The 26,461-nt window shown below is 48.5% G+C and overlaps 1 protein-coding gene across 1 annotated transcript in view; it reads left to right on the top strand.

Moving 5' to 3' along the window:
- Positions 1–25,211, top strand: part of LOC134929258 (lactosylceramide alpha-2,3-sialyltransferase-like) — a 176,847-nt gene extending 151,636 nt beyond the window's left edge. Inside the window, exons 6-7 of the mRNA XM_063924977.1 lie at positions 22,640–22,798; positions 23,287–25,211. Coding sequence (XP_063781047.1) covers positions 22,640–22,798; positions 23,287–23,571 — 444 coding nt within the window. The 3' untranslated portion in view covers positions 23,572–25,211. The remainder of the gene's footprint in view (positions 1–22,639; positions 22,799–23,286) is intronic.
- Positions 25,212–26,461: the final 1,250 nt, after the last annotated feature.

Below are 26,461 nucleotides of genomic sequence, written 5' to 3'. Positions count from 1 at the left end.
TCAACTCCTTACATAAAAGGCTGGATGACGTAACAGCTATGGGACAGCCGGCTTCTCAGCCCGCGCCTGCCCAGACGTCTCAAAGGCCATCAGGGGCTCAAAAACGCCCGCTCCCTCAGATGGCAGACACAGATGTCGACACGGAGTCTGACTCCAGTGTCGACGAGGTTGAGACATATACACAATCCACTAGGAACATCCGTTACATGATCCCGTCAATAAAAAATGTGTTACACATTTCTGACATTAACCCAACTACCACTAAAAAAGGGTTTTATGTTTGGGGAGAAAAAGCAGGCAGTGTTTTGTTCCCCCATCAAATGAGTGAATGAAGTGTGAAAAAGCGTGGGTTCCCCCGATAAGAAACTGGTAATTTCTAAAAAGTTACTGATGGCGTACCCTTTCCCGCCAGAGGATAAGTTACGCTGGGAGATATCCCCTAGGGTGGATAAGGCGCTCACACGTTTGTCAAAAAAGGTGGCACTGCCGTCTTAGGATACGGCCACTTTGAAGGTACCTGCTGATAAAAAGCAGGAGGCTATCCTGAAGTCTGTATTTACACACTCAGGTACTAGACTGAGACCTGCAGATAGTGCTGCTGCAGCGTGGTCTGTAACCCTGTCAAACAGGGATACTATTGTGTGAACATAAGACGTCGTCTTATATATGAGGGATGCACAGAGGGATATTTTGCCGGCTGGCATCCAGAATTAATGCAATGTCCATTCTGTCAGGAGGGTATTAGAGACCCGACACTGGACAGGTGATGCTGACTTTAAAAGGCACATAGAGCCTTATAAGGGTGAGGAATTGTTTGGGGATGGTCTCTGGGACCTCGTATCCACAGCAACAGCTGGAGGGGAAAAAAAAAAAAAAATTACCTCAGGTTTCCTCACAGCCTAAGAAAGCACTGTATTATCAGGTACAGTCCTTTCGGCTTCAGAAAAGCAAGCGGGTCAAAGGCGCTGCCTTTCTGCACAGAGACTAGGGAAGAGGGAAAAAGCTGCACCAGTCAGCCAGTTCCCAGAATCAAAATTCTTCCCCCGCTTCCTCTGAGTCCACCGCATGACGCGGGGGCTCCACAGGCGAAAATATGTTGCGTGGTGTGAGACCAGGAAGGCCCCAACAGAGGAATTTCAGCTGGGTCGTTTTCTGCACTTCCTACAGTCAGGGGTGACTATGGACCTAAAATTGGGTTCCATTAAGGTCCAGATTTCGGCTCTGTCGATTTTCTTCCAGAAAGAACTGGCTTCACTGCCTGGAGTTCAGACATTTGTAAAGGGAGTGCTACATATTCAGCCCCCTTTTGTGCCTCCTGTGGCACCTTGGGATCTCAACGTGGTGTTCAGTTTCTTAAAATCACATTGGTTTGAGCCACTTAAAACTGTGGATTTGAAATGTCTCACGTGGAAAGTGGTCATGTTATTGGCCTTGGCTTCGGCCAGGCGTGTGTCAGAATTGGCGGCTTTGTCATGAAAAAGCCCTTATCTGATTTTCCATATGGATAGGGCAGAATTGAGGACTCGTCCCCAGTTTCTCCCTAAGGTGGTATCAGCTTTTCACTTGAACCAACCTATTGTAGTGCCTGCGGCTACTAGGGACTTGGAAGATTCCAAGTTACTGGACGTAGTCAGGGCCTTAAAAATTTATATTTCTAGGACGGCTGGAGTCGGGAAAACTGACTCGCTTTTTATCCTGTAGGCACCCAACAAAATAGGTGCTCCTGCTTCTAAGCAGAATATTGCTCGCTGAATTTGTAGCACAATTCAGCTGGAGCATTCTTCGGCTGGATTGCCGCATCCTAAATCAGTAAAAGCCCATTCCACGAGGAAAGTGGGCTCATCTTGGGCGGCTGCCCGAGGGGTCTCGGCTTTACAATTTTGCCGAGCTGCTACTTGGTCTTGGTCACGTTTGCTAAATTCTACAAAATTAATACCCTGGCTGAGGAGGACCTTGAGTTCTCTCATTCGGTGCTGCAGAGTCATCCGCACTCTCCCGCCCGTTTGGGAGCTTTGGTATAATCCCCATGGTCCTTACGGAGTTCCCAGCATCCACTAGGACGTCAGAGAAAATAAGATTTTACTCACCGGTAAATCTATTTCTCGTAGTCCGTAGTGGATGTTGGGCGCCCATCCCAAGTGAGGATTGTCTGCAATACTTGTATGTAGTTATTGCCTAACTAAGGGTTATTGTTGAGCCATCTGTTGAGAGGCTCAGTTATATTTCATACTGTTAACTGGGTGTAGTATCACGAGTTATATGGTGTGATTGGTGTGGCTGGTATGAGTCTTACCCGGGATTCAAAATCCTTCCTTATTGTGTCAGCTCTTCCGGGCACAGTATCCTAACTGAGGTCTGGAGGAGGGTCATAGTGGGAGGAGCCAGTGCACACCAGATAGTACCTAATCTTTCTTTTAGAGTGCCCAGTCTCCTGCGGAGCCCGTCTATTCCCCATGGTCCTTACGGAGTTCCCAGCATCTACTACGGACTACGAGAAATAGATTTACCGGTGAGTAAAATCTTATTTTTAGTCGAAACATGTTGGTCCAGGAGTGCTACTGATCATTATCTTACATTTGGGCACAGACGGTTCAGTTATTCCTGTTTGGTATTCACGGCCGAGATTGCCGCTCAGGTACACTGTTTTTTTCATCTGCCAACTGTTACTCCATGTTTTTAGTCATTGTTTATAAATACATTTTATGGATTTTAAGAGTGCCATTTTGGTTTCTTTTGGGTCATAATTCCCCCATTTGGGAGAATCAATATACGTCACACTGTCCTAGAAGGATACCAAAGAAACCGCTATATGAGTACAACTGTTACGTGTTATGTGAGTACGGTACGTCCCGCACCTGTGGAATAATCTGGAGGGATGTTTTGGGGATTTCACACACACGACTGAATACTGGTGGCTAAAGATACCTTTATGGGAACGTATTTGCTGCACACTGTGATAGTACGGTACGTCATTTTACTGGGATTTGTGCATGAAGGTGTCCGCACGATTAGCTCATTCACGGTATTGGAGACCGGTGGCCAAAGAAACCTTTATAGGAGTCACTTACTTCCAATTAGTGTGAGTTTCGGTACGCAGAACATTCCCCCCTGTTTCACATTCTCACATGGGTGTTATCACTCTTAAGTAGACATACTACACCATATTATTCATATCTGGTTTGTCCTGAGGTTCATTTTTCACCGGAGGTAATCATAAGGATTGCTGAATAAGGATACATCATTTGTAAGAAGTCGGGGGACACGTAGAAGATACTCTGAGATACCGGTGACCAAAGATACCTTTATGGGAGTGTACTCACTATCGATTATGTGAGTACGGTACGTCACAATATTTGAGATCATTGGTGAAAGGAGTTTGTGCGACTAATACAATCATGTTGTCCGAGATTGGTGACTAAAGATACCTTTATGGGAGTCACTTCCTCTAAACGAGTGTGAGTTTTGGTACGCAAAATTATATCACTATCTTTGTCTGCACATGGGTGTTATCATTTTCATATAGACATACTACACCATATCATTTCCATTTGGTTTGTTCTGAGGTACATCCATCACTGGAAGAAATCATATGGACTGACGATTAAGGATTGATACATCTTCTACAAGAGGTTCGGTGACCTGTAGAAGATACTGCTTCCGAAAAAGGTTTTTTGTATGGGACATTTATGTTGACACAGGACTGAGCGCTCAGATACATTCTTTTCTTTGCATTATTGTCTTCATTTCAGGGCATTGGTGGTCCCTTTGTTTGTATTTAGCTGCACAAGTTTGTTTTGTGCCTTGGGACAGTTCATTTTCTGTATTTTAAATGTAATCGGAGTCGTTAAAGGTAGGCTTGCCATAATATCCCTTTAATCCGGTACAACTACGATTTACACAGGTTCTGTGGCTGATTAAAACCAGGTGAAACGCAGGCTTGAACCTAGCCAGCCACATAACCTGTGTACGTCATAGGTGTCCTGGATTAAAGGGATATTATGGCCAGGCCTACATATAGGTGGTAATGCAGAGCAGCAGCAGAATCTCTATTTATGATACAGATGGGTCCACGGTTATCTTGACTAGTTTTCTGCGCCTAGGCACAACATGACTTATTAGCATAAACCCTTCATCTATTGTTCTCAGCTGCAATACAATAAAGAGAACAATACAGCAGGGTATTAAGGGGGTAATTCTGAGTTGATCGCAGCAGCAAGTTTGTTAGCAATTGGTCAAAACCATGTGCACTGCAGGGGGGGCAGATGTAACATTTGCAGAGAGAGTTAGATTTGGGTGGGTTATTTTGTTTCTGTGCAGGGTAAATACTTGCTGCTTTATTTTTACACTGCAAATTAGATTTCAGTTTGAATACACCCCACCCAAATCTAACTCTCTCTGCACATATTATATCTGCCCCTCCTGCAGTGCACATGGTTTTGCCCAACTGCTAATAAAATTGCTGCTGCGATCAACTCAGAATTAGGCCCTAAGTCCGACTGGCCAGTCTCAGTTAATCCTATTAAGGGTCAAGATAAATATGTGCCTGTTGCAGCACCTGGTGTATATACCATGCCCACAACCAGCCAGCAGAAGTTTTATTTTGTTACAGTTTATAGTTTTCCCTGGTTTTCGCCTAGAACACTGCTAGTTAAATATTCACTTATGTGTTTATTAAATCCTGGCTCTTTGCAGAAATATTGTTTTCTCTTACGTCCTAGATGATGCTAGGGACTACGTAAGAACCATGGGGTATAGACGGGCTCCGCAGGAGACATGGGCACTATAAAGAACTTTAGAATGGGTGTGCACTGGCTCCTCCCTCTATGCCCCTCCTCCAGACCTCAGTTAGATCCTGTGCCCAGAGGAGACTGGGTGCATTACAGGGGAGTTCTCCTGAGTTTCTCTGAAAAAGAATTTTGTTAGGTTTTTTATTTTCAGGGAGCACTGCTGGCAACAGGCTCCCTGCATCGTGGGACTGAGGAGAGAGAAGCAGACCTACTTAAGTGATAGGCTTTGCTTCTTAGGCTACTGGACACCATTAGCTCCAGAGAGATCGGAACGCAGGTGTCACCCTAGCCGTTCGTCCCAGAGCCTCGCCACCGTCGTCCTTGCAGAGCCGGAAGATAGAAGCCGGGTGAATATAAGAAGAAAGAAGACTTCAAAGGCGGCTGCAGACTTCTGATCTTCACTGAGGTAAAGCGCAGCGGTAACGCTGCGTGCCTTTGCTCCCACACACACACACACACACAATACAGGCACGGATGGATGCAGTGCGCAGGAGGGCACCCTGGGCAGCAATAAACCTCTTGGCTGGCATTATTAACGGTATATAAGGCTGAGGCATTAATATATACGATCCCCCGACAGTTTGTTGTATTTTTGAGCGGGACCGAAGCCCGCCGCTGAGGGGGCGGAGCTTGATTCCACAGCACTAACCAGCGCCATTTTCTCCACAGCACGCTGCTGAGAAGCTGGCTCCCCGGACTCTCCCCTGCTGAACACGGTGACAGAGGGCTTTAAAAGGGGGGGGGGGGGGCACATATATTTGGCGCAGTCAGTGTATATTTAACATATATAAAAAAGCGCTGTATATCTGGGAATTGTGTTTCCAGGGTCATTGGCGCTGGGTGTGTGCTGGCATTCTCTCTCTCTGTCTCTCCAAAGGGCCTTATTGGGGAACTGTCTCCAGATTAGAGATTTCCCTGAGTGTGTGGGGGTGTCGGTACGTGTGTGTCGGCATGTCTGAAGCGGAAGGCTCTTCTAGGGAGGAGGTGGAGCAAATGAGTGTGGTGTCTCCGTCGGCACCGCCGACACCTGATTGGTTGGATATGTGGAATGTTTTAAATGCAAATGTGACTTTATTACATAAAAGGTTGAACAAAGCGGAGTCCAGGGAAAATGCAGGGAGTCCATCCTTGCCTTTTACTATGTCACAGGGCCCTTCTGGGTCTCAGAAGCGCCCACTATCCCAAGTAGCAGACACTGATACCGACACGGATTCTGACTCCAGTGTCGACTACGATGATGCGAGGTTGCAGCCAAAGTTGGCAAAAAGTATTCATTATATGATTATTGCAATAAAAGATGTGTTGCATATCACGGATGACCCCTCTGTACCTGACACGAGAGTCCACATGTTTAAAGAAAAGAAACCAGAGGTTACTTCCCCCCTTCCCATGAGTTAAATGAGTTGTTTGAAAGGGCTTGGGAAACTCCAGACAGGAAACTGCAGATTCCCAAAAGGATTCTTATGGCGTATCCTTTCCCGGCTAAGGACAGGATACGGTGGGAATCCTCCCCCAGGGTGGACAAGGCGTTAACGCGCTTATCCAAAAAGGTGGCGCTGCCGTCGCAAGATACCGCAGCCCTTAAGGATCCTGCTGATCGCAGGCAGGAGACTACCTTGAAGTCAATTTATACACATACTGGTACCTTGCTCAGACCGGCGATAGCGTCGGCATGGGTTTGTAGCGCTGTAGCAGCGTGGACAGATACCTTGTCTGCTGACATTGATACCCTGGTTAAGGATATCATTTTACTGACCTTGGGTCATATAAAGGATGCTGTCCTATATATGAGAGATGCTCAGAGAAACGTTGGCCTACTGGGTTCCAGAGCCAACGCCATGGCGATTTCTGCTAGGTGAGCCCTGTGGACCCGCCAATGGACGGGTGATGCCTTATTTGGGGAAGGTCTCACGGACCTGGTTTCCACAGCTACTGCAGGTAAATCCGCTTTTTTACCTTATGTTTCCTCACAGTCCTTTCGGTCGCATAAATCCAAAAGAGTACGGGGATCTTCCTTTCTCGCCAGAGGTAAGGTCAGAGGGAAAAAGCTGCCAGCTACAGCTATTTCCCAGGAGCAGAAGTCCTCCCCGGCTTCTACTAAATCCACCGCATGACGCTGGGGCTCCGCTGAGGGAGTCAGCCCCTGTGGGGGCACGTCTTCGACTTTTCAACCACGTCTGGGTTCAATCACAGGATGTATCCCTGGGCAATAGAAATTGTTTCCCAGGGTTACAAGCTGGAATTCGAAGATGTGCCTCCTCGCAGGTTTTTCAAATCGGCCCTACCAGCTTCTTCCCCAGAGAGGGAGGTAGTTTTAAGTGCAATTCAAAAACTGTCTCTTCAACAAGTGGTGGTCAAAGTTCCCCTGCTTCAACAGGGGACGGGGTACTACTCAACCCTGTTTGTGGTCCTGAAACCGGACGGTTCGGTCAGACCCATTCTGAATTTGAAATCCTTAAACCTATACTTGAACAGGTTCAAATTCAAGATGGAATCACTCAGAGCGGTCATCGCCAGCCTGGAAGGGGGGGGATTATATGGTGTCTCTGGACATAAAGGATACATACCTTCATGTCCCCATATATCCTCATCAGGCGTTCCTGAGATTTGCTGTACAGGATTGTCATTACCAATTTCAGACGTTGCCGTTTGGACTTTACACGGCCCCGAGGATTTTCACCAAGGTAATGGCGGAAATGATGGTGCTCCTGCGCAAGCAGGGAGTCACAATTATCCCGTACTTGGACGATCTCCTGATAAAAGCAAGATCAAGAGAACAGTTGCTGAACAACGTGTCACTCTCCCTGAGGGTGTTGCAGCAGCACGGCTGGATTCTCAATCTACCAAAGTCACAGTTGGTTCCAACGACCCGATTGCCTTTCTTAGGCATGATTCTGGACACGGAACAAAAAAGGTTTTTCCTCCTGATGGAAAAGGCCCAGGAACTCCAGAACTTGGTCAGGGACCTGTTGAAGCCGAAAAGGGTGTTGGTCCATCAATGCACTCGAGTTCTGGGAAAGATAGTGGCGTCTTTCGAGGCTATTCCCTTCGGCAGGTTCCATGCAAGGACTTTTCAGTGGGACCTTCTGGACAAGTGGTCCGGGTCCCATCTACATATTCATCAGAAGATCAGCCTGTCCCCCAGGGCCAGGGTAGCTCTCTTGTGGTGGCTGCAGAGTACTCACCTTCTAGAGGGTCGCAGGATCGGCATTCAAGACTGGGTTCTGGTGACCACGGACGAGAGCCTCCGAGGATGGGGAGCAGTCACACTGGGAAGAAACTTCCAGGGACTGTGGTCAAGCCAGGAGGCTTGTCTACACATCAACGTACTGGAATTGAGGGCCATATACAATGGCCTACGTCAAGCGGAGAATCTTCTTTGCGACCTACCGGTTCTGATTTAGTCAGACAACGTCACAGCCGTGGCTCATGTAAACCGCCAAGGCGGGACAAGGAGCAGAGTGGCAATGGCGGAAGCCACCAGGATTCTGTACTGGGCGGAAAATCACGTAAGCGCTCTGTCAGCGGTATTCATTCCGGGAGTGGACAACTGGGAAGCAGACTTCCTCAGCAGACACGATCTCCATCCAGGAGAGTGGGGTCTTCATCAAGAAGTCTTTGCAGAAATAACAAGTCTTTGGGGACTTCCTCAAATAGACATGATGGCGTCACGCCTCAACAAGAAGCTTCTGAGGTATTGTGCAAGGTCAAGGGACCCTCAGGCAGTAGCAGTGGACGCCCTGGTGACACCGTGGGTGTTTCAGTCGGTCTATGTGTTCCCTCCTCTTCCTCTCACCTCAAAAATATTGAGAATCATAAGACGAAAAGGAGTACAGACAATTTTCATTGTTCCAGATTGGCCTCGAAGGGCCTAGTATCCGGATCTGCAGGAAATGCTCACAGAAGATCCGTGGCCTCTTCCTCTCAGAGAGGACCTGTTGCAACAGGGGCCCTGTCCGTTCCAAGACTTACCGTTTGACGGCATGGCGGTTGAACGCCAGATCCTAGCTGGGAAGGGCATTCCGGACGAGGTCATCCCTACTCTGATAAAGGCTAAGAAGGAGGTGAAAGCGAAACATTATCGCCGTATCTGGAGAAAGTATGTCTCTTGGTGTGAAACAAAGAATGCTCCTCCGGAAGATTTCCATCTGGGCCGTTTTCTCCACTTTCTACAGACAGGAGTGAATATGGGCCTAAAATTAGGCTCAATTAAGGTTCAGATTTCGTCCCTATCCATTTTTTTCAGAAGGAATTGGCTTCTCTCCCAGAAGTCCAGACTTTTGTGAAGGGAGTGCTGCATATCCAGCCTCCTTTTGTGCCTCCAGTGGCACCATGGGACCTTAACGTGGTGTTACAATTCCTTAAGTCTCCCTGGTTTGAGCCTCTTCAATCCGTGGAATTAAAGTATCTCACTTGGATGGTTGTTATGTTGTTGGCCTTGGCGAGTTTCTGAGTTGGCGGCTTTGTCTCACAAAAGCCCCTATCTGATTTTCCATGTGGATAGAGCTGAGTTGCGGACTCGTCCTCAATTTTTGCCCAAGGTGGTTTCCTCTTTTCATATGAACCAACCTATTGTGGTGCCTGTGGTTACGCGGGACTTGGAGGATTCCGAGTCCCTTGATGTGGTCAGGGCATTGAAAATTTATGTAGCCAGAACGGCTCGGGTTAGGAAACCAGAGGCACTGTTTGTCCTGTATGCAGCCAACAAGGTTGGCGCTCCTGCTTCTAAGCAGACTATTGCTCGCTGGATCTGTAACACGATTCAGCAGGCTCATTCTACGGCTGGATTGCCGTTACCAAATTCGGTAAAGGCCCATTCCACTAGGAAGGTGGGCTCTTCTTGGGCGGCTGTCCGAGGCGTCTCGGCATTACAGCTTTGCCGAGCGGCGACTTGGTCGGGTTCAAACACCTTTGCAAAATTCTACAAGTTTGATACCCTGGCTGATGAGGACCTCATGTTTGCTCAATCGGTGCTGCAGAGTCATCCGCACTCTCCCGCCCGTTTTGGAGCTTTGGTATAATCCCCATGGTCCTTACGGAGTCCCCAGCATCCTCTAGGACGTAAGAGAAAATAAGATTTTAAACCTACCGGTAAATCTTTTTCTCCTAGTCCGTAGAGGATGCTGGGCGCCCGTCCCAGTGCGGACAACATTCTGCAAGACTTGTATATAGTTATTGCTTACATAAGGGTTATGTTACAGTTTGATCGGTCTTTGACTGATGCTGTTTGTTTCATACTGTTGACTGGTTCGTATATTCCAGGTTATACGGTGTGGATGGTGTGGGCTGGTATGAATCCTTGCCCTTGGATTAACAAAATCCTTTCCTCGTACTGTCCGTCTCCTCTGGGCACAGTTTCTCTAACTGAGGTCTGGACGAGGGGCATAGAGGGAGGAGCCAGTGCACACCCATTCTAAAGTTCTTTTCTCTAACGTCCTAAGTGGATGCTGGGGACTCCGTCAGGACCATGGGGAATAGCGGCTCCGCAGGAGACAGGGCACAAAAATAAAGCTTTAGGATCAGGTGGTGTGTACTGGCTCCTCCCCCTATGACCCTCCTCCAAGCCTCAGTTAGGTTTTTGTGCCCGTCCGATCAGGGTGCAATCTAGGTGGCTCTCTTAAAGAGCTGCTTAGAAAAAGTTTTTTAGGTTTTTTTATTTTCAGTGAGTCCTGCTGGCAACAGGCTCACTGCATCGAGGGACTTAGGGGAGAGAATTTCAACTCACCTGCGTGCAGGATGGATTGGATTCTTAGGCTACTGGACACCATTAGCTCCAGAGGGAGTCGGAACACAGGTCTCACCCTGGGGTTCGTCCCGGAGCCGCGCCGCCGACCCCCCTTACAGATGCTGAAGATTGAAGGTCCGGAAACAGGCAGCAGAAGGCTCTTCAGTCTTCATGAAGGTAGCGCACAGCACTGCAGCTGTGCGCCATTGTTGTCACACACTTCACACCAAGCGGTCACGGAGGGTGCAGGGCGCTGCTGGGGGCGCCCTGGGCAGCAATATTTTATTACCTTAAGGCAAAAGAATACATCACATATAGCCATTAAGGCTATATGTATGTATTTAACCCATGCCAATTATCTAAATCCACGGGAGGAAAGCCCGCCGAAATAGGGGGCGGGGCTTATTCTCCTCAGCACACAGCGCCATTTTCCTGCTCAGCTCCGCTGTGAGGAAGGCTCCCAGGACTCTCCCCTGCACTGCACTACAGAAACAGGGTAAAACAGAGAGGGGGGGCATTTTTTGGCGATATACTGGATATATTTAAGCTGCTATAAGGAACAACACTTATATAAGGTTGTTCCCATATATATTATAGCGCTTGGGTGTGTGCTGGCAAACTCTCCCTCTGTCTCCCCAAAGGGCTAGTGGGGTCCTGTCTTCGATAAGAGCATTCCCTGTGTGTCTGCTGTGTGTCGGTACGTGTGTGTCGACATGTATGAGGACGATGTTGGCGTGGAGGCAGAGCAATTGCCGATAATGGTGATGTCACCCCCCAGGGAGTCGACACCGGAATGGATGGCTTTGTTTATGGAATTACGTGATAATGTCAGCACATTACAAAAATCAGTTGACGACATGAGACGGCCGGCAAACCAGTTAGTACCTGCCCAGGCGTCTCAGACACCGTCAGGGGCTGTAAAGCGCCCTTTACCTCAGTCGGTCGACACAGACCCAGACACTGAATCTAGTGTCGACGGTGATGAAACAAACGTATTTTCAAGTAGGGCCACACGTTATATGATCACGGCAATGAAGGAGGCTTTGCATATCTCTGATGCTGCAAGTACCACAAAAAGGGGTATTATGTGGGGGGTGAAAAAACTACCTGTAGTTTTTCCTGAATCAGAGGAATTAAATGATGTATGTGATGAAGCGTGGTTTAACCCAGATAGAAAAATGCTAATTTCAAAAAAGTTATTAGCATTATACCCTTTCCCGCCAGAGGTTAGGGCGCGCTGGGAAACACCCCCTAGGGTGGATAAGGCGCTCACACGCTTATCAAAACAAGTGGCGTTACCGTCTCCGGATACGGCCGCCCTCAAGGATCCAGCAGATAGGAGACTGGAAACTACCCTAAAAAGTATATACACACATACTGGTGTTATACTGCGACCGGCCATCGCCTCAGCCTTGATGTGCAGTGCTGGGGTCGTCTGGTTGGATTCCCTGACTGAAAATATTGATACCCTGGATAGGGACAGTATTTTATTGACTATAGAGCAATTAAAGGATGCTTTCCTTTATATGCGAGATGCGCAGAGAGATATTTGCACTCTGGCATCGAGAGTAAATGCGATGTCCATATCTGCCAGAAGGAGTTTATGGACGCGACAGTGGTCAGGTGATGCGGATTCCAAACGACATATGGAAGTATTGCCGTATAAAGGGGAGGAATTATTTGGCGTCGGTCTATCGGATCTGGTGGCCACGGCAACTGCCGGAAAATCCACCTTTTTACCTCAGACCCCCTCCCAACAGAAAAAGACACCGTCTTTTCAGCCGCAGTCCTTTCGGTCCTATAAGAACAAGCGGACAAAAGGACAGTCATATCTGCCTAGGGGCAGAGGAAGGGGTAAGAGAGGGCAGCAAGCAGCCCCTGCCCAGGAACAGAAGCCCTCCCAGGGTTCTGCAAAGCCCTCAGCATGACGCTGGGGCCTTACAAGCGGACTCAGGAACGGTGGGGGGTCGACTCAAGAATTTCAGCGCACAGTGGGCTTGCTCACAGGTGGACCCCTGGATTCTGCAGGTAGTATCTCAGGGTTACAGGTTGGAATTCGAGAAGTCTCCCCCTCGCCGGTTCCTAAAGTCTGCTTTGCCAACGTCTCCCTCAGACAGGGCGACGGTATTGGAAGCCATTCACAAGCTGTTTGCTCAGCAGGTGATAGTCAAGGTACCCCTCCTACAACAGGGAAAGGGGTATTACTCCACGCTATTTGTGGTACCGAAGCCGGACGGCTCGGTAAGACCTATTCTAAATCTGAAATCTTTGAACCTGTACATACAAAAATTCAAGTTCAAGATGGAGTCACTCAGAGCAGTGATAGCGAATCTGGAAGAAGGGGACTTTATGGTGTCCCTGGACATAAAGGATGCTTACCTGCATGTCCCAATTTGCCCTTCACATCAAGGGTACCTCAGGTTCGTGGTGCAAAACTGTCATTATCAGTTTCAGACGCTGCCGTTTGGATTGTCCACGGCACCTCGGGTCTTTACCAAGGTAATGGCCGAAATGATGATTCTTCTGCGAAGAAGAGGCGTATTAATTATCCCTTACTTGGACGATCTCCTGATAAGGGCAAGGTCCAGAGAACAGCTGGAGGACGGAGTAGCACTAACCCAAGTAGTGCTGCAACAACACGGGTGGATTCTGAATTTTCCAAAATCTCAGTTGACCCCGACAACACGTCTGCTGTTCCTGGGAATGATTCTGGACACGGTTCAGAAAAAGGTGTTTCTTCCGGAGGAGAAAGCCAGGGAGTTATCCGAACTTGTCAGGAACCTCCTAAAACCAGGGACAGTGTCTGTACATCAATGCACAAGAGTCCTGGGAAAGATGGTGGCTTCTTACGAAGCGATTCCATTCGGCAGATTCCACGCACGAACTTTTCAGTGGGATCTGCTGGACAAATGGTCCGGATCGCATCTGCAGATGCATCAGCGGATAACCTTATCGCCACGGACAAGGGTGTCTCTTCTGTGGTGGTTGCAGAGTGCTCATCTGTTAGAGGGCCGCAGATTCGGCATACAGGACTGGGTCCTGGTGACCACGGATGCCAGTCTGAGAGGCTGGGGAGCGGTCACACAAGGAAGAAACTTCCAGGGAGTATGGTCAAGCCTGGAGATGTCTCTTCACATAAATATACTGGAGCTAAGAGCGATTTACAATGCTCTAAGTCTGGCAAAACCCCTGCTTCAGGGTCAGCCGGTGTTGATCCAGTCGGACAACATCACGGCAGTCGCCCACGTAAACAGACAGGGCGGCACAAGAAGCAGGACAGCAATGGCAGAAGCTGCAAGGATTCTTCGCTGGGCAGAAGATCATGTGATAGCACTGTCAGCAGTATTCATTCCGGGAGTGGACAACTGGGAAGCAGACTTCCTCAGCAGACACGATCTACACCCGGGAGAGTGGGGACTTCATCCAGAAGTCTTCCACATGATTGTGAACCGTTGGGAAAAACCAATGGTGGATATGATGGCGTCCCGCCTCAACAAAAAACTGGACAGGTATTGCGCCAGGTCAAGAGATCCTCAGGCAATAGCTGTGGACGCTCTGGTAACACCGTGGTGTTCCAGTCAGTGTATGTGTTCCCTCCTCTGCCTCTCATACCAAAAGTACTGAGAATTATACGGCAGAAGGGAGTAAGAACGATACTAGTGGCTCCGGATTGGCCAAGAAGAACTTGGTACCCGGAACTTCAAGAGATGCTCACGGAGGATCCGTGGCCTCTACCTCTAAGACGGGACCTGCTTCAGCAGGGACCGTGTCTATTCCAAGACTTACCGCGGCTGTGTTTGACGGCATGGCGGTTGAACGCCGAATTCTAAAGGAAAAAGGCATTCCGGAAGAGGTCATTCCTACACTGGTAAAAGCCAGGAAGGAGGTGACTGCACAACATTATCACCGCATTTGGAGAAAATATGTTGCGTGGTGTGAGGCCAGGAAGGCCCCCACGGAGGAATTTCAACTGGGTCGATTCCTACATTTCCTGCAAACAGGATTGTCTATGGGCCTCAAATTGGGGTCCATTAAGGTTCAAATTTCGGCCCTGTCGATTTTCTTCCAGAAAGAATTGGCTTCAGTTCCTGAAGTCCAGACCTTTGTAAAAGGAGTACTACATATACAGCCCCCGGTTGTGCCCCCAGTGGCACCGTGGGATCTTAATGTAGTCTTGGATTTTCTCAAATCCCATTGGTTTGAGCCGCTCAAATCGGTGGAGCTGAAGTATCTCACATGGAAAGTAACCATGCTACTGGCCCTGGCTTCAGCCAGGAGAGTATCAGAATTGGCGGCTTTATCATATAAGAGCCCATATCTGATTTTCCATACGGACAGGGCAGAACTGCGGACGCGTCCTCATTTTCTGCCTAAGGTGGTGTCAGCGTTTCACCTGAACCAGCCTATTGTGGTGCCTGCGGCTACTAACGAGTTGGAGGATTCCAAGTTGTTGGACGTGGTCCGGGCATTGAAAATATATATTTCAAGAACGGCGGGAGTCAGAAAGTCTGACTCACTGCTTATATTGTATGCACCCAACAAGATGGGTGCTCCTGCTTCTAAGCAGACGATTGCTCGTTGGATTTGTAGCACAATTCAACTTGCACATTCTGTGGCAGGCTTGCCACAACCTAAATCTGTCAAGGCCCATTCCACAAGGAAAGTGGGCTCATCCTGGGCGGCTGCCCGGGGGGTCTCGGCATTACAACTCTGCCGAGCTGCTACTTGGTCAGGGGCAAATACGTTTGCAAAATTCTACAAATTTGATACCCTGGCTGAGAAGGACCTTGAGTTCTCTCATTCGGTGCTGCAGAGTCATCCGCACTCTCCCGCCCGTTTGGGAGCTTTGGTATAATCCCCATGGTCCTGACGGAGTCCCCAGCATCCACTTAGGACGTTAGAGAAAATAAGAATTTACTTACCGATAATTCTATTTCTCGTAGTCCGTAGTGGATGCTGGGCGCCCATCCCAAGTGCGGATTGTCTGCAATACTTGTACATAGTTATTGTTACAAAAAAATCGGGTTGTTATTTGTTGTGAGCCGTCTGTTCAGAGGCTCCTACGTTTGTCATACTGTTAACTGGGTTCAGATCACAAGTTATACGGTGTGATTGGTGTGGCTGGTATGAGTCTTACCCGGGGTTCAATATCCTTCCTTATTGTGTACGCTCGTCCGGGCACAGTATCCTAACTGAGGCTTGGAGGAGGGTCATAGGGGGAGGAGCCAGTACACACCACCTGATCCTAAAGCTTTATTTTTGTGCCCTGTCTCCTGCGGAGCCGCTATTCCCCATGGTCCTGACGGAGTCCCCAGCATCCACTACGGACTACGAGAAATAGAATTATCGGTAAGTAAATTCTTATTTATAGTGCCCATGTCTCCTGCGGAGCCCGTCTATACCCCATGGTCCTTACGGAGTCCCCAGCATCCTCTACGGACTAGGAGAAAAAGATTTACCAGTAGGTTTAAAATCTTATTTCTCTGACGTCCTAGTGGATGCTGGGGACTCCGTAAGGACCATGGGGAATAGACGGGCTCCGCAGGAGACTGGGCACTCTATAAGAAAGATTTGGTACTATCTGGTGTGCACTGGCTCCTCCCTCTATGCCCCTCCTCCAGACCTCAGTTAGATTTCTGTGCCCGGCCCGAGCTGGTTGCACACTAGGAGCTCTCCTGAGCTTCTAGAAAAAGTTTAAATTAGGTTTTTTATTTCACAGTGAGACCTGCTGGCAACAGGCTCACTGCATCGAGGGACTACGGGGAGAAGAAGCGAACCTACCTGCTTGCAGCTAGCTTGGGCTTCTTAGACTACTGGACACCATTAGCTCCAGAGGGATCGACCGCAGGACCCGTCCTTGGTGTTCGTTCCCGGAGCCGCGCCGCCGTCCCCCTTACAGAGCCAGAAGCATGAAGATGGTCCGGAAAATCGGCGGCAGAAGACTTCAGTCTTCACCAAGGTAGCGCACAGCACTGCAGCTGTGCGCCATTGCTCCTCATACACACTTCACACTCCGGTCACTGAGGGTGCAGGGCGCTGGGGGGGGGGGCGCCCTGAGCAGCAAAAATATCACCTTGGCTGGCAAAATAACCACAATATATAGCCCCAGAGGCTATATATGTGGTAATTACCCCTGCCAGAATACAGAAAAAAGCGGGAGAAAAGGCCGCCGAAAAAGGGGCGGAGCCATCTCCCTCAGCACACTGGCGCCATTATTCCCTCACAGTTCCGCTGGAAGGAAGCTCCCTGACTCTCCCCTGCAGTCTACACTACAGAAAGGGTAAAAAAAGAGAGAGGGGCACTAAATTTGGGTGCAGTTTAATACAATAAGCAGCTATAAAGGGTCATAATTCAGTTAGTCCCTGTATTATTATAGCGCTCTGGTGTGTGCTGGCATACTCTCTCTCTGTCTCTCCAAAGGGCTTTTGTGGGGTCCTGTCTCCTTTAAGAGCATTCCCTGTGTGTGTGCGGTGTGTCGGTACGGCTGTGTCGACATGTTTGATGAGGAGACTTATGTGAAGGCGGAGCAGATGCCTATAAATGTGTTGTCACCCCCTGCGGGGCAGACACCTGAGTGGATGGACTTATGGAAGGAATTACGTGCAAGTGTCGACTCCTTACATAAAAAATTTGACGACATGCCAAATGCGGGACAGCCGGCTTCTCAGCTCGTGCCTGCCCAGACGATTCAAAGGCCGTCAGGGGCCCTGAAACGACCACTACCTCAGATGGCAGACACAGATGTCGACACTGATACTGATGCAAGTGTCGACGACGATGAGTCAAATTTAATGTCCACTAGGGCCATTTGTGGCATGATTGAGGCAATGAAAGAGGTATTACACCTTTCTGATATAAACCCAGGTACCTCAAAAAAGGGTATTATGTTTGGGGAGAAAAAAACTACCAATAGCTTTTCCCCCATCTGAGGAATTGAATGATGTGTGTGAAGAAGCGTGGGCTTTCTCCGATAAAAAATTGGTGATTTCAAAAAAATTACTAATGGCGTTCCCTTTCTCGCCAGAGGATAGGTCACGTTGGGAAACTCCCCCTAGGGTGGATAAAGCGCTCACACGTTTGTTTAAAAAGGTGGCACTACCGTCTCCGGATACGGCCGCCCTAAAGGAACCTGCTGATAGAAAGCAGGAGGCTATCCTAAAATCTATATACACACACACTGGTGTTATACTGAGACCAGCTATTGCTTCAGCCTGGATGTGCAGTGCTGCTGCTGCTTGGTCAGATTCCCTGTCGGAAAATATTGACACCCTAGACAGAGACACTATATTGCTAACCACTGAGCATATAAATGCTCAGTCTTATACATGAGAGATGCACAGAGGGAGATCTGCCGGCTGGCATCTAGAATAAGTGCATTGTCCATTTCTGCTAGGAGAGGCTTATGGACTCGGCAGTGGACAGGAGATGCAGATTCTAAAAGGCACATGGAAGTTTTGCCTTATAAGGGTGAGGAGTTATTCGGGGACGGTCTCTCAGACCTTGTTTCCACAGCAACAGCTGGGACGTCTGCATTTTTGCCCCATGTCCCCTCACAGCCTAAGAAAGCACTGTATTACCAAGTACAGTCCTTTCGACCCCAGAAAAACAGGCGGGGAAAAGGCGGGTCCTTTCTGTTTAGAGGCAGAGGAAGGGGGAAAAAGCTGCAACACACAGCAGGTTCCCAGGACCAAAAGTCCTCCCCCGCTTCTTCCAAATCCGCCGCATGACGGTGGGGCTCCACAGGCGGAGCCAGGTATGGTGGGGGGCCGCCTCAAGAATTTCAGCGATCAGTGGGCTCGCTCATGGGTGGATCCCTGGATCCTTCAAGTAGTATCTCAGGGGTACAAGCTGGAATTCGAGGCGCCTCCCCCCCGCCGTTTCCTCAAATCAGCCTTGCCGACGACTCCATCGGGCAGGGAGGCTGTGCTAGAGGCCATTCACAAGCTGTGTTCCCAGCAGGTGATAGTCAAGGTACCCCTCCTTCAACAAGGAAGAGGATACTATTCCATGATGTTTGTGGTACCGAAACCGGACGGTTCGGTCAGACCCATATTGAATTTAAAATCCCTGAACATTTATCTGAAAAGATTCAAGTTCAAAATGGAATCGCTCGGAGCAGTCATTGCAAGCCTGGAAGAGGGGGATTTTATGGTGTCTCTGGACATCAAGGATGCGTACTTGCATGTCCCCATTTATCCACCTCATCAGGAGTACCTCAGGTTTGTGGTACAGGACTGTCATTACCAATTCCAGATGTTGCCGTTTGGCCTGTCCACGGCACCGAGAATATTTACCAAGGTGATGGCGGAAATGATGGTGCTCCTTCGGAAGCAAGGGGTTACGATTATCCCATACTTGGACGATCTCCTCATAAAGGCGAGGTCCAGGGAGCGGTTGCTGATCAGCGTAGCACTCTCTCAGGAAGTGTTGCAACAGCACGGCTGGATTCTGAATATTCCAAAGTCTTAGCTGATTCCTACGACGCATCTGCCCTTCTTGGGCATGATTCTGGACACAAACCAGAAAAGGGTGTTTCTCCCGGAGGAGAAGGCTCAGGAGCTCGTGACTCTGGTCAGAGCCCTCCTAAAACCAAAACAGGTATCGGTGCATCACTGCACGCGTGTCCTGGGAAAGATGGTGGCGTCATACGAAGCCATTCCCTTCGGCAGGTTCCATGCGAGGATCTTTCAATGGGATCTGTTGGACAAGTGGTTCGGATCGCATCTTCAGATGCATCGGCTGATCACCCTGTCCCCCAGGGCCAGGGTGTCTCTTCTGTGGTGGCTGCAAAGTGCTCACCTCCTCGAGGGCCGCAGGTTCGGCATACAGGACTGGGTCCTGGTGACCACGGATGCAAGCCTCCGAGGATGGGGGGCAGTCACTCAAGGCAGAAACTTCCAGGGGCTGTGGTCAAGTCAGGAGACTTGTCTGCACATCAATATCCTGGAACTAAGGGCCGTATACAACGCCCTGAGTCAAGCGGAGCCTCTGCTTCGAAACCAACCAGTGCTGATTCAGTCAGACAACATCACGGCAGTGGCCCATGTAAACCGCCAGGGCGGCACAAGAAGCAGGGTGGCAATGGCAGAAGCCACCAGGATTCTTCGTTGGGCGGAGAATAACGTACTAGCACTGTCAGCAGTGTTCATTCCGGGAGAGTGGGGACTTCATCAAGAAGTCTTCACGCAGATCACAAATCGATGGGAACTGCCACAGGTGGACATGATGGCGTCCCGTCTCAACAAAAAGCTAAAAAGATATTGCGCCAGGTCAAGGGACCCTCAGGCGATAGCTGTGGACGCACTAGTAACACCGTGGATGTTCCAGTCGGTCTATGTGTTTCCTCCTATTCCTCTCATACCAAAGGTGCTGAGAATTGTAAGAAAAAGAGGAGTGAGAACAATACTCATTGTTCCGGATTGGCCAAGAAGGACTTGGTACCCGGAATTGCAAGAAATGCTCGCAGAGGACCCGTGGCCTCTGCCTCTCAGACAGGACCTGTTACAACAAGGGCCCTGTCTGTTCCAAGACTTGCTGCGTTTGACGGCATGTCGGTTGAACGCCGGATCCTAGCGGAAAAAGGCATTCCGGATGAAGTTATTCCTACGCTGATAAAGGCTAGGAAGGATGTGACCGCAAAGCATTATCACCGTATATGGCGAAAATATGTTGCTTGGTGTGAGGCCAGGAAGGCCCCAACAGAGGAATTCCAGCTGGGTCCATACCTGCACTTCCTACAGTCAGGAGTGACTATGGGCCTGAAATTAGGGTCCATAAAGGTCCAGATTTCGGCCCTATCCATTTTCTTCCAAAAAGAACTGGCTTCACTGCCTGAGGTTCAGACGTTTGTTAAGGGAGTGCTGCATATTCAGCCCCCTTTTGTGCCACCAGTGGCACCTTGGGATCTTAATGTGGTGTTGAGTTTCCTGAAAACCCACTGGTGTGAGCCACTTAAGACCGTGGAGCTAAAGTATCTCACATGGAAAGTGGTCATGCTGTTGGCCTTAGCTTCGGCTAGGCGTGAGTCAGAATTGGCGGCTTTGTCATGTAAAAGCCCCTATCTGGTTTTCCATATGGATAGGGTAGAATTGCGGACTCGTCCGCAATTTCTGCAAAAGGTGGTATCATCCTTTCATTTGAACCAACCTATTGTGGTGCCTGCGGCTACTGGTGACTTGGAGGATTCCAAGTTGCTTGATGTAGTCCGGGCTTTGAAGATTTAGGTCACCAGAACGGCTGGAGTCAGGAAGACTGACTCGCTGTTTGTCCTGTATACATCCAACAAGCTGGATGCTCCTGCTTCAAAGCAAACTATTGCTCGCTGAATCTGTGGCACGATTCAGTAGGCTCATTCTGCGGCTGGGTTGTCGCATCTAAAATCAGTGAAAGCCCATTCCACGAGAAAGGTGGGCTCTTCTTGGGCGGCTGCCCGAGGGGTCTCGGCATTACAGCTTTGCCGAGCTGCTACTTGGTCGTGTTCAAACACATTTGCAAAGTTCTACAAGTTTGATACCCTGGCTGAGGAGGACCTTGAGTTTGCCCAATCGGTGCTGCAGAGTCATCCGCACTCTCCCGCCCGTTTGGGAGCTTTGGTATAATCCTCATGGTCCTTACGGAGTCCCCAGCATCCACTAGGACGTTAGAGAAAATAAGATTTTACTCACCGGTAAATCTATTTCTCGTAGTCCGTAGTGGATGCTGGGCGCCCGTCCCAAGTGCGGACTTTCTGCAATACGTGTATATAGTTATTGCTTACTAAAGGGTTATGTTATGTGGCATCAGTTGAGTGATGCTTGTTTGTTGTTCATACTGTTAACTGGGTAAGTTTATCACTAGTTATACGGTGTGATTGGTGTGGCTGGTATGAGTCTTACCCTGGATTCCAAAATCCTTTCCTTGTAATGTCAGCTCTTCCGGGCACAGTTTCCTTAACTGAGGTCTGGAGGAGGGGCATAGAGGGAGGAGCCAGTGCACACCAGGTAGTACTAAATCTTTCTTTAGAGTGCCCAGTCTCCTGCGGAGCCCGTCTATTCCCCATGGTCCTTACGGAGTCTCCAGCATCCACTACGGACTACGAGAAATAGATTTACCGGTGAGTAAAATCTTATTTTTCCTCCATAACAACGATTAATGCATCTACCCCAAAGTACCAACCAACCAGCTCCTGTCATTTTTCAAACCCAGCCTGCAACATGGCAGCTAGGAACTGATTGGTTGGTACTTTATTTCCACCCAAGGCTTAGTACAACTGCCCCTTGGTGATATGTTTTACAACAAAGAAGCAATTTTCTCCTAAAGCTGGTTGATGGAATTACATATGTCACATACTCAGTGGAGGTAGCCATGGTGTAGACTGAACCAATAACTGTGATAATGCAGCCTATCTATCTGCAAGGCCCCAACCAGCGTGTCAGACTTTGTGGTCATTAGCCAGGGCAAAAGTGACATCACTGGTTCATTGTGATAGTTATATTATGTTCCCATTATATAGGCCTTCAGCCTACAAAATGGCTCCCTCCCAGGGTGTGCAGACGGGTGTGCTTCATCAAATCGACAGTATCTAGGTCGACAGTCACTAGGTCGACATGGATGGAAGGTCGACAGGGTTTCTAGGTCGACATGTGCTAGGTCTAAAGGTCGACATGAGGATTTTTTATTTTTTTTGTGTCGTTTTCTTCGTAGAGTGACCGGGATCCCAAATTAGTGCACCGCGTCCCCTCGCATGACTCGCTTCGCTCGCCATGCATCGGGCATGGTGCCATCGCTCCGCTACCGCTTCGCTCGGCACAGATTACCGTTCCAATCGTAGTCCACGTGGATCGTTAAGTATGAAAAAATTCAAAAAAAGAATTTAAAAAAACAACAACTCATGTCGACCTTTAGACCTGTCGACCTAGCAACCCTGTCGACCTTCCATCCATGTCGACCTAGTGACTGTCGACCTATAGTGGTCGACCTAAACATTGTCGACCTAGATACTGTCGATCTTCAGACCGGATCCCGTGCAGACAGCAAGTCCCTTCTAAAGTAAATATCTGACCACATGTTATGTCTTTGTGTTATTTGCACTCTGTTGTCTTTGCCTTATTTTGTGCTTTATGTAATCTTTTTTTACTTTACCTTGTAGTCTACATGGAACAAGTTATTCTTCTGGAAGAGTGTGACCGAAAACCTACCTCTGAAATCCCATCAGTTCCGGATCCTGAATCCACTCATAGTCAAAGAGACCGCAATGGACATCCTGCAGTTTCTTCCTCCCCACCAGAAGTGGTTGGGCTGGGACAAGGTACTGTGGCTGAGGATGTATGGGGAATGCATTGAGGGTAAACGCCAGTTCATGCTATGGTGATATGGGTATTGGGGTGACTGTTTCCTCAGTCGCATGCTGACACTGGGGATAGGCTGGCTCCATAAACTAATATTGAGCCAGTTTATATTATAATACACTTAAAAGCTTTTTTATTTTTAACTGCTTAAAGTTATTTATGGGTGTGTATTTGCCAGTTACTTGAAAGTTATTGGCGAATGCCAATTACAGACAGGTACTAGTAGTTTCTGAGGAACAAAATGGCTGACCGCTTCTGTGGAACTTCAAAATGGCAGTGCCTTGCATTTTCTGGTTTATTAGCTGAATATGGGAAAGGGATGTAGTTCTGTCAAATACTGACCATAGTGGAAAATGAGCAAATATATCCTATTACTCCGTAACATACAGGAAAACTGTAAAATTCATTCTAATGATGGTTATTTTTTTTATTTCCGTTTCCCCTGTAGAACGTACCCACGATTGGCGTGATAGCGGTGGTCTTAGCGACACACTTATGCGATGAAGTGAGCGTAGCTGGCTTTGGTTATGACTTGACTCAGCCAGATATACCCTTGCATTACTTCGATAAACTTTGCATGAACGCAATGAACAGACAGCCGATGCACGACGTCGCCACAGAGCGAAAGCTGCTTCAGACACTGGTGCGGGAAGGAGTGGTGAAAGATCTCAGTGGAGGAGTACATTGCGATTTCTGTCCCTCCCATCAAACTGATGGCATGCCTAGTTTATAGAGCACCGTTTTCCAGGATAGCCATACAATGGAATAATGGCGTGCTCGTTCAGATGAAGATACAAGGCCTTCTGCCTTCTATTTGCACAGTACTGTCTGAGATGCTGCAGGACACTCAGGAACTCGGTGCAAGCTGTCAGGCTCCAGAGATGTGGCGTGATGGAAAAGCCTGACATGCTGAGTCATGCATGACGCACAAATCATACCTGGGAATGCTACAAAACCATCACAAGCTAATTAAAGTATCGATACTGCAAGTGTAACGGTTGCCTACGCAGACTGAACCTACCTACAGCCTATGCATTCATTGTGATTTAGCATTAACATTGGGACATGAGAGACTGCGCTTTAGTCCCACAATATGGCTGCCTCCGCTATGTGCAGGTCACTACAACACTTAAAGGCCTGGGTAGCACAGTAGGTATTTTTACACTTGACATTCACATATGACCGTTGAAAGTCTCTTCATCGCTGCCTTGTTATTCCATGTATCATGAAATCACGTTTGTGTGTGTTGGGGCTGTGCCCCGATCATAGGAGTTAATGATAGGACCTGCTTCAAAGAAATGGTTAAGATGTCATGTGATACGAGTAAAACCCTGGCCCATTATTTGGACACATGTCATGTGATAGTCAGCCCTGACCCTCATTCTGGATACAGGTCATGTGATAGTCAGCCCTGACCCTTATTCTGGATACACGTCATCTGATAGTCAGCCCTGACCCTTATTCTGGACACATGTCATGCGATAGTCAACCCCGTCTTATTCTGGTCACTTGGTAACTTGGATTTGCACTGTGTCATCTTTGGAGCGCCAGAATACCGGACTGAAGTTATTATGTCTTATTGTTTTTGCTGTTTTATTGCAAAATTACTTTAAGAAGTGCTGCATTTTTTCTATTGTTTTATATTACATTTGATGGGCTGCTGTGTCTTGTCCCCAGAGATAGTGTAAATGTAGTGACACCACTTTTATGTGCAGAATGACAGGGATTGCACCTCAGTCTGCCCATACAGAGATATGTTTATAGATATATGGACTTTACAGCCTTAGATGTGCACAATAATAATACTGTAACTCAGGACATCGCCCCCCTTCCTCATCTACATCTGTGGTACATAGGTACAGGCCGGTGTCACTGTACTGTCACCAGGCTTTATACAGTGCAGCAGGCCTGCATTCTTTTCAGGAAGAGAATGTGTGAATGATGTCGATTTTTATTTTCTCACATGGAATCCATTGCTGGCAATGGCGATTTCAGCATTATTGTATACCAGTATTAAGCTCTGGTCTCCGCAGGGTTTTAGACGTCGCCCTGGCTTTCCGGAGTAAAGTTGGAAAGACGTTTGTGTGTATATAATGTAAATGTAGTCTATATTCCATAGGGCAGTCGCCTCCCCTCCGCCTAGTAGGGAGGAAATGCCATAGAAGTGAAAAGGACTTGTTGAGTGAGAACATTTCTACAGCGGAGTCGTTACAGTCAGGGAACATAATCGCTGACGTTGGCAAGATGAAGCCTTTTTATAATATCAATCACCAAGTTGGTACAAAACATAGTTTTAATTTTTTCTCGAACGTCCTAGTGGATGCTGGGGACTCCGTAAGGACCATGGGGAATAGACGGCTTCCGCAGGAGACAGGGCACTTTAAGAAAGAATTTGGGTTCTGGTGTGTTCTGGCTCCTCCCTCTATGTCCCTCCTCCAGACCTCAGTTAGAATCTGTGCCCGGACGAGCTGGGTGCTACTTAGTGAGCTCTCCTGAGCTTGCTATAAGAAAGTATTTTGTTAGGTTTTTTATTTTCAGAGAGATCTGCTGGCAACAGGCTCTCTGCTACGTGGGACTGAGGGGAGAGAAGCAGCCCTACTCACTGAAGATAGGTCCTGCTTCTTAGGCTACTGGACACCATTAGCTCCAGAGGGATCGTACACAGGATCGCACCCTTGGTCGTCCGATCCCGGAGCCACGCGCCGTCCCCCTCGCAGAGCCGGAAGACAGAAGCCGGTGACCGAAGCAAGAAGACTTCGAAATCGGCGGCAGAAGACTCCAGTCTTCATATGAGGTAGCGCACAGCACTGCAGCTGTGCGCCATTGCTCCCACACTAAACCCACATACTCCGGTCACTGTAGGGTGCAGGGCGCAGGGGGGGGCGCCCTGGGCAGCAATTAGAGACCTCTTTGGCAAAAGTTTGCATAATATACAGTTGGGCACTGTATATATGTATGAGCCCCCGCCAAAATTGTACATGAAAGCGGGACAGAAGCCCGCCGTCGAGGGGGCGGGGCTTCTTCCTCAGCACTCACCAGCGCCATGTTTTTTCTCCACAGCACCGCTGAGAGGAAGCTCCCCAGTCTCTCCTCTGCAATTACACGGTAGAAGAGGGTAAAAAGAGAGGGGGGGCACATAATTAGGCGCAGAAATCAATATAAACAGCAGCTACTGGGTTAACATTAAGTTACTGTGTTATTCCTGGGTTAATAGCGCTGGGGTGTGTGCTGGCATACTCTCTCTCTGTCTCTCCAAAGGGCCTTATGGGGGAATTGTCTTCAGATGAGCATTCCCTGAGTGTGTGGTGTGTCGGTACGTGTGTGTCGACATGTCTGAGGTAAAAGGCTCCCCTAAGGAGGAGATGGAGCAAATATGTGTGTGAGAGGGTGTCTCCGTCGACAACGCCGACACCTGTTTGGATATGTGTAATTAAGTGCTAAGGTGAATTTATTGCACAAAAGATTAGAGAACAGACAGGAAATCTACCCATGTCTGTCCCTATGTCGCAGAGACCTTTAGAGTCTCTCAATGCTCACTATCCAAAATAATAGACACTGATATCGACATGGAGTTTGACTCCAGTGTCGACTACGATAATGCAAAGTTACAGCCAAAATGGCAG

This window comes from Pseudophryne corroboree, chromosome 1, assembly GCF_028390025.1.
Source record: "Pseudophryne corroboree isolate aPseCor3 chromosome 1, aPseCor3.hap2, whole genome shotgun sequence".
In the NCBI taxonomy this organism is placed as follows: Eukaryota; Metazoa; Chordata; class Amphibia; order Anura; family Myobatrachidae; genus Pseudophryne; species Pseudophryne corroboree.
Note: the sequence above shows the minus strand (reverse complement) of the source record. Positions and strands in the feature narration are given on the sequence as shown.